Here is an 8,744-nt window from a genome sequence, read left to right as displayed (position 1 = left end):
GGAAACGCTGACTTACAGGAGAAAGCAGGAATAGATCCGTCTCTTCCCTGCTTTTCTCCACTTCTGCCAGCAAAATACACACATAGCGCCACCCTGAGATGGCACTATACTGTGGTGAATTTCCCATTAGGCATGTGAGGTACGTAGCTAGGGGCGCCACTTGCTGGGGGGGCGGCACTGGGATGCTTATTTTAGTACTGTCAGTCTGAAATTTACTACAGAAGTTTTCCACTCTGCAGTACCGAGCGTTGAAGCATAGGACATGTGCAACTTCCCGTTAGTTGTCCTCCTTAGTAAATATGAATACATACATAGTTCCAAATAAAACAAAATGTAATAGCTCATAGTTTGTTTTTTCATTATTATTATTATACTAGCTGGAGTACCCAGCGTTGCCCAGGATTTTAAGAATGTTTATACATTATCCTCCAACAAACCTCTCCAAGGGAAGGCCTCATGAAAAGTGTGACAAACTTCCCCATCAACAGTCCTAAGGTCTTCGAAGGAAGTAGGACCTGTAACGGTGTAAAGCACACTTCGGAGATAGATGCATTCAAAATTTGTCGGATGTACAGTGTAAACACGGCCAAGAGCTTCTGTTGCTCTGATACCAGGATGACCATGAACAGCGACTCCCTGTTTTCTGCGCATAAAAACTTTTGGAGAAGCATTCCATGTGTAATATTTTGGCAGCTCACAGTACAGCAGGGTCCTTGCAAAGTCATCAATTTGACACAGTTGGAAGAAAGAAGTCAATGTTGTTGCGTAATTTGGTATAGTCAGAGAGCTGAGAATGCTGGCAAAGCCTGCTAAAGCTCTCTTCGATAATAAACATTAAGATCATGACAAAACATGACAACACAAAACGCTCGCTCCGATGCCCTACCCATATGCCGCGAGGCCCCACAATGAGCGTACAGCAAAAATTGTTTTTTAATTACTTAAAAATTAACAGTAATTAATTTAGTTTTCAAATTTTTTAGTTGCCTTGGCCATGTTTTAATATGCGCGTATGTAAAAGTTTACGATCTTCCCTTGTAAGCTGTGGATTTGTATAGAAAGACAGAAGGACAAATTTTCGCTGTTATGTAGTAGATATTAAACTGATTGTCAAATGAGTGCTTGTAACCAAACAATGCAAATAATAGAATTGGGCAGTGGGGGGGTGACCTTTACCGCTGTGCCTATGGGAGACGTTACCCCTAAATCTGCACCTTGTGTTATATTTTCAACAATAAAACTAGATCTTTGCTTCCCTCACCTACATAACTATCGCTCCTGCAAATCCGCTCCTGAAACCTAAAGGCCCACACACACAGTGCGATTTTTTTACACGATTTGGCCGTTTTCAATCGATTGGAACGACCAATTGTGTAAAAAGTGCCATGTGTGGGTATGATTACGACGCCAATGCGCGCTCCCACTGATCAATTGAACCTACAGAAAGAGATCGACCTATCTCATGATTTGGCACACATCGCTTTGTGTGTGCACGATGAACGATGCGATGGACGATTTGTTGTCAATTTTCCTAGACCTGCATCGTGAGGTTGTTTGCTGCTAACTGATATATTGTTAACGATTTGCAGTCATTAATGACCCATCTAAATCGTTTGTACAATCGGTCCATGTGTAAACACAATATCGTTTGTTCAGGATTGCAAGGGAAATCGCAAACATCGGATCATTTGCAAATCGCACCGTGTGTGGGGGCCTAAGAGGGCTGCCTGCAAGATTTCTTCTCCACAATTATCACTGTAGTAAATAAGTAAAAGCAACATTTACAGATTTCTTCAGCTAAATGCTGGAGAAAAACGATTTACTAAATGAGACAAGAGTCTCGATAAACCCTTTCCTTGCTGGAGGGGATGTGATATACATGAGAACTGCGGCACGGCGCTGACAGTCAAAATACAATAACACCAATAATTAAAGCCTTTAAACTAGTAGTTATACCAAACCACTGTAACAACATATAAAACATTTTATTAACAATCATTATACACTTTAACTAAGGGGGAGTTTGAAAAAAAATGTATGTTAATTTATATACTGTCTGTATTTATATATTGTACGGTGCTACAGAACCCTTGTTGCGCCTTATAAATAAAAGATAAGAATTATAATAATAAACCACTTGTTTTAACAATTTCGCTTCCGAGAGAGCTGCAGCAGCCATCTGACAGGCTTCCTGGGGACCAGTACTTAGGAGAAGGCGAGCTTGGTGCCAGCCAGCTCCCAGACAAGAGTGCATTTACCCCACTGCTCTGTCTCCCTGCAAGGTCCCTGGGGAAGATCTCAGATCTCTCCCTACTAGTTAACTGCTGCTGGGGCACATTGATTCAGACTCAGACGTCTTCCTCCGCCCCCTCCTTGCGCTGAGCTGGGATTACATTACAGGAACCCGGGCCAGAGCACAGCGCTGACGGCGTTGAGCAGCTTCCTCCCCTCCCGGCCGCAGGCTGCTGTCACCGCCAGAGCCCCCGGCCTCTTTCCCACGGCCCGCGCGTGCTAACAGGCGGCCCTGCAGACTCCGACCTTGGCCCGGCGCCCGACCAGTCAGCTGCGAGGTGGGCGTGGACGAAGGAGCACGCCCACCTGTCCATCACCGACAAGCAGCCGCAGAGTTCTTTTAGAATGGAGAGAAGGAACCACAGCGTACCAAGGAGCCTTGGTGCCATTGTGACGTCTCCGAGCGGAGGAAGGGGGCGGGGAGCTGGGAGAAGTCTTATTGGCTACCAGGAGATAATTGTGTTCCAGCAGCAGCAGGCGCCAGGGCTCTGCCTCCCCTCCCTCTCCCACACCGTGTAAGAGGCGAACCGTGGGAAAGGGATGGCTGGGACTTAACTAGAGGCATTGCCAGAAGAGGCAGCAGTGTGTCACTGGCCAGTCAGCACTACACAGTGACAGCAGCAGCAACAGCATATCACCAGCACCACCAGGGAGTCACCAGCTCCCTGCCACCACCAGCATAGCCATGAAGAGGACCCACGAATACAGCTCCTCGGACAGCGAGCTGGACGAGAACATAGAAGTTGAGAAAGAGAGTGCAGATGAGAATGGGTAAGGAGAAGGCTGTATGGGACCTAATACCATGAACTGATGAACATCCTCCCTGTATATCAGATTTATCCAAAATAATAAATGAATCGTATCTTTAATTGTTTTTAATATATCTTTACAGCGATCACACTTTCTATACTTAATTATATGCCTACTAACTAATGGCAAGCCCATTGTATGCCTTCATGCTATCCATATTTAAGCTGTATGTATATATATATATATATATATATATATTTTTTTAGGAATCTGAGTTCAGCTCCTGGTTCAATGTCTCCATCGACCACTTCCCAGATTCTGGCGAGAAAGAGGCGCAGAGGGGTGAGTCCCATACACGTTGGCTGCAGGCTATAGAGAATGTGTCAGTGACTTGTCACTAAACCTGGACCCCCTTCTATCCTTCCCCAGATCATAGAGAAACGTCGTCGGGACAGGATTAATAATAGCCTGTCTGAGCTCAGGAGACTGGTGCCCAGCGCATTTGAAAAACAGGTAATTTTATATTCTGTTGCTGCAATCAGGGGAACAGATTTAGGATAATGTAGTTGGTTTAGAAACTTGAGTACAGATTAATTGTCATGACGGAAGTTTGCACAATGATGATTGGTATATGTGCGGTACTACCGAATACTAAGAATTATCCATTCTTTCTACTACATGTTCTTTTACCTGTTTTATATTGTTTTTTGGTTTTTTTTTTGCAAGAAATGAATAGGGGATGCAATGATAACAGATTCTTCATGTTTGAAAAGTACTGCATTTGAGTTCACTCCTAAAACAGAATTTCTAATGCAGTTGTGTGACGTTTTGTCTTGATTTTCACAGGGGTCAGCAAAGTTGGAAAAAGCTGAGATTTTGCAGATGACGGTGGATCACCTGAAGATGTTGCACACCGCAGGGGGGAAAGGTAATTATTACATACTGTAAGCTCACTGCTGCACGCTACACTGACAATTGTGTCTTCTATATTACTCAGTATTACAAGGATGTTTTGTCACTGGTAATTAGCATGCTGATGTATTAGCTGACACTAGGGGATGTTTTGGTATGCAATTAAGTTATGCATTAAGCCAGTTCCTTAAAATGTCAATGACCTGTGAGTAGAGTATTTGCTTAGGAACTGTAAATAAACTATATCTGCTTGGAGAAGCTCATTCTACTTCTTCAAAACTGTAAACCCAGATGCCCATTTCCTTCCAAAGTGAAAACAGTTACCTGAAATACTGTACGTAGCCAAAAAAAAGCATTATTCCATAATTATGATTCTTTATTTCTAACTGACCTGTGTTCTTTTATTGAAACGGTCAGTACGAAACTAGTACAGTATATGCAGAAGGTTGTTTAAGTTCTTGTCCCAGCCAGATTTCCGTAGTGCAGGACCGCGTAATGACTTCTGATCTATGTGTTCTGCTGTGTATGGTGGGAAATGCTGTACTTTGTCATTGTGATACCCTATTGCTCCTATAGCTTTTTATCTTAGAGAGCTTGACATTGTATTAGGAAACACCGTGGCTCTCAAGTTGTTGTGGATTACTAGACCTAGCATGGCAAGGTGTGCTGGAACTTGTAGTTTTACAGCAAGTAGGGAGCCTCAAGCTTCTAAAGTGTATTTTAAAATGGTTTTGCTTCAGATCATTGAACACAGAGCTTAATTTACTCCTTAGATGTGAAAGGACTGGAACCCCCAAAATGCTCTCTTGGTTTTGTTTTTATATATTTTGTGGATATTAAAAGTTATAAATTGCATGTGATTTATTTTGTTGTATTTTTGTAAATTTGCTTTTAGGTTATTTTGATGCCCATGCTCTTGCAATGGACTATCGTAGCTTGGGTTTCAGAGAATGTCTTGCAGAAGTTGCTCGGTATCTGAGCATAATTGAAGGTCTGGACAGTGCTGACCCTCTCCGGGTACGACTGGTTTCTCATCTCAACAACTATGCCTCCCAGAGAGAAGCTGCCAACAGTGCCCACACCAGCATTGGACACATTCCCTGGGGCGGTGCCTTTGGGCACCATCCTCACCTATCTCATCCTCTACTCTTGGCACAAACTCCACATTCAAATGCAAGCAGTACAACATCTTCCACAGAAGCTCACCACCAGAGCAGACTTCCTGGGTCACCACATGCTGAGTCCTCCACGTTGCGAGTTCCTTCTAATGGGAGCCTTACATCAGTTCTTCCAGTCGTCACTCCCTCAAAACTCTCACCCCCACTGTTATCCTCTGTGGCTTCTCTCTCTGCATTTCCATTTCCTTTTGGATCCTTCCATTTACTGTCCCCCAATGCACTGAGCCCTACAGCACCAGCACCGACAGGTAAACCCTACAGACCCTGGGGGACAGAGATTGGAGCGTTTTGAGACATTAATATGAACTCGCTAGAATTTATGCAAAGGGTGATCTGGAAGGGGGATTCTGAAGACCAGCTGTGCTGGTTCTCTCATAAGGGCATTTACAATGTATTTGCCAACCGGTGTGATACAATGGTACCATTTCAAATTATTTCTCTTTAGAAAAATAAATCAGTATTTTTTTTCTATTTTTATTTTTAATCAACATTTCTTGAAAACTGTACATTGCGATGATATAACAACACTAAAGTAGGTCCTGGCTGAATACTTAACAGGCTTTGTAAATGTAATATTTTCAATTTATGTCATGACAGTGGGACATTTTAACCAATAGTTTAGGGGTTTTCAGCAATCGTCCAATTAAAACAATGACCTGTTGTAGTCTTAATTTGTGGAGGTAACACAGTACTTATTTTGCTAATCGTTTTTGAGTTGAGATATTCTATGAGAAATATCCTTAATATGTAAACTATTATTTTGGAGTTTTATATTACCAAGCGTTGACAAATCACATTTACCAGTTTTACCTAACTGCAAAGCAAGTAGCACAAGATTACGCTGCTTATGTTGCACAGGTATCTGGAATATTCAACCTTTTCAACAGAATCCCTAATTTCTAATATATTTGATTGTCTGCTGCACTAGAACTTTAATTTAACAAGTAGACTAATTTGAAAACGGAACCCTCTACGATTGTATATAACACTTCTGTGCATGAATGCATCATTGCCTGAAAGGTGATCTCTACTGTACTGGGTTTAATCACTGTTGTAATGGTCTACTGTGACTAAATAAAAGAGTCCAAGTGTGATATTTTTGAATTTGTGTTTTATGATTTCTTTGTACCGTTCACAAGACCCATATGACCCAGCGTGGATCTGAATCTGCAAATAAACTGAGAAGTGAGAAACTTTCATATTAAGTTTATTGTGGCTGGTAAAGCAAAACGGGTGGCCTTGTAAAGCTTACCAGACACATCGCACAAAGAGGCCGATGTCCGATTAAAGATTATTTTGTAATTATTAGGATTGTTATCGTCATAGTGGAAATTTCAGCTGGACGATGACTATTATTGGCTGTGTCTGCTGTCATTCTCACAGTGAAGCCAGCCGGGGTCCCGTTCTAGTCTCGAGTCAAATGTCAGGATTGGTTGGCCAATTTGGAGCAGTATTACAGATCTAACATACACTACATTCAATACAAGCTTCACTTTTACCCCAGAAGCACAATGGTAAATCTCTAACCATGTACAGAATAAAGAGAAAATATAACCTTGACTATTTTAGCCTCATTTTCCTATGTTTTGTATAACATACTGTAGGCATGAGATCAGATTTTACACTGAAAGCTATCTGCCCATATGTTTTCATCATCTATGAGAGCCATAATATTGCCATTTTGGCCAGAGTAAAACAGATTGGGGCAGATGTACTAAGCTCTGGAAAGTGATCAATTGGAGAGTGATAAAATAACAACCAATCAGCTCCTAACTGTCATTTTTCAAACACAGCCTGTGACATGACAGTTGGGAACTGACTGGCTGGTGGTTTATCACTCTCCACTTGATCACTTCCCAGAGCTTAGTACATCTCCTCCACAATCTGTTAAAGGTTACCGGAGACCAGTGAATTCGGTGACCAAATCACTAGTGAGTATGGTAAAATCTTGTATTGTCTTTTTCCCATGAAATAGCTGTTCAAAGTATATTTAAAAAAAAAAATGTTCCATGAGAGAATGTAGATTTGAGAACAGATAGAAGAAGTGCTTATAATGCAGGCACACAGCCAAGAGAAGTTCCTCTACATGCCAACAAAAGTATAAGTGAAACCTCATTACTATAAGTGTCATGTTACTTTGGGTAAATTACCAGAAGCAGATGAATTCTCTGTACTGTCTTTGTTGCTGGCAATGAATGAGTTACTGCAGTGTCTAGCTATATGGTATGGTATTCATCTTCTCGTACTGGTCAGATTTGGACTATGAATCAACTTAGTGATCCATGATTACATTTTTTTAAAATTAATAATTGAGTTAATTACTTTTTTCTTTTAAAGTTAAATAACTGATTTACATTAACTACGCATATATGCATCTGTCATTATGGCCCGTATTCAATAAGTTTCACACCCGCGTTACTTTTTTGCCTGCCGGACTTTTCGCCTATATCACGTGTTTTGGGTGCGGAAACTTTTCGCGCGCGTCCCCGTGATTCCCCGTTTCAATATGAAAGAACGCGAAAAACAGCACTCTGCGATACTTGAACAGACGGAAAGTCCTCTCCAAAATGGGGTAATCAGCCTGGCACTCCCCAAAAGATGCACTGACATGGGGGATCACTATGGATACCCCCATATTGGCCTGCTGAAGGTATTTGGTGTTTTTAAATGGTCCCAATAAGCGCTGTTTTGCGTATTTGCATAAGGGGTGAAGAATAGCATTTTGTTTTATTTTTTGGCGAAAATAACTACTCCCAGCAAATTTTGGGTACCTGAAAATAGGGGGGTAGCATATATTAAAGTTGCCACAAGCACCTGCAATCAAAAAAACACCTGGGGCATACTTGGGAACCCTCCTGGAGACTTTTGCTAGTTTTTAACTTTGTCCCCCAACTTTGGCTTTTTACACCCCCAAAATGAAAGTAATTTTTTGGGGTGTTCTTAAGTCTTTTTTTACAAAAAAAATTTGACGCAGTTTACCTTTGGGGGAGTGTTTGAAGGCTGCACGGGTGTTGCCGCAAAGTTGCACCCCAAAACCCCAAATCTGCACTTTTTTACACCTGCTATTCATGGGCAAAACTTTTCCGCCGGGTCCATTGCATTGACTTTCCGCCTAGGAGAAAATTCTATGAAATTGAATATGGCGAAAAGTTTCCGCCTGGCGAAATGACGTCACCAGCGATACTTTTTCGCTGAAACAGACTTTTCGCCTCAAATTGAATACGGCCCTATATGTGCTGATCTCACAGTCCAACTCTGATTGTCATACTTATAATCTAGCAAGGGCAGGCTCAGTGTGATGCCAGCTCATTTTAGGTCTTTGAATTTTGGCAAATATTTAAAGAGTTTTGTATGGTACACACTATACGATGTGTGACCCAACAACAGTGCAATGCGATGTAACGATACGCCAGCACGATGTTTAGTTTCATGTTGTGTGTAACAGCACCGCGTGGTTCCTTCAATCACCCTATCTGCTGTGCAGATCAGCATATGGGACAATGCAGTGAACATCGGATCGGGCGTACACACTATATGATGTGTACAATATATTTTCTGATCTGTGTTGGAACGATATATCGTATCATATAGCGTGTAGCCAGCTTCAGATTC

The 8,744-nt window shown here is 41.8% G+C and overlaps 1 protein-coding gene across 1 annotated transcript; it reads left to right on the top strand.

Annotated features, from left to right (window-relative positions):
• Positions 1 to 2,742: 2,742 nt before the first annotated feature.
• Positions 2,743 to 6,236, top strand: HEY1 (hes related family bHLH transcription factor with YRPW motif 1). Its single transcript, XM_088471567.1, has 5 exons — positions 2,743 to 3,063; positions 3,309 to 3,384; positions 3,472 to 3,555; positions 3,889 to 3,970; positions 4,850 to 6,236. Exons 1-5 carry the CDS (start codon positions 2,978 to 2,980, stop codon positions 5,422 to 5,424), a joined length of 903 nt encoding a protein of 300 aa, XP_088327693.1. The 5' UTR covers positions 2,743 to 2,977; the 3' UTR covers positions 5,425 to 6,236.
• Positions 6,237 to 8,744: the final 2,508 nt, after the last annotated feature.

Source organism: Taudactylus pleione, unplaced genomic scaffold (genome assembly GCF_031769625.1).
Source record: "Taudactylus pleione unplaced genomic scaffold, aTauple2 ptg000114l, whole genome shotgun sequence".
Taxonomy (NCBI): Eukaryota; Metazoa; Chordata; class Amphibia; order Anura; family Myobatrachidae; genus Taudactylus; species Taudactylus pleione.
This window is presented reverse-complemented; position numbering and strand designations above follow the sequence as displayed.

Excerpts from the sequence above, each read along its gene's own strand:
- HEY1 (XM_088471567.1), top strand. The coding sequence starts at position 2,978 with ATGAAGAGGACCCACGAATACAGCTCCTCGGACAGCGAGCTGGACGAG. Across the intron at positions 3,385-3,471 it reads CGAGAAAGAGGCGCAGAGGG|ATCATAGAGAAACGTCGTCG; the intron begins GTGAGTCCCATA and ends ATCCTTCCCCAG. Across the intron at positions 3,556-3,888 it reads CCAGCGCATTTGAAAAACAG|GGGTCAGCAAAGTTGGAAAA; the intron begins GTAATTTTATAT and ends TGATTTTCACAG.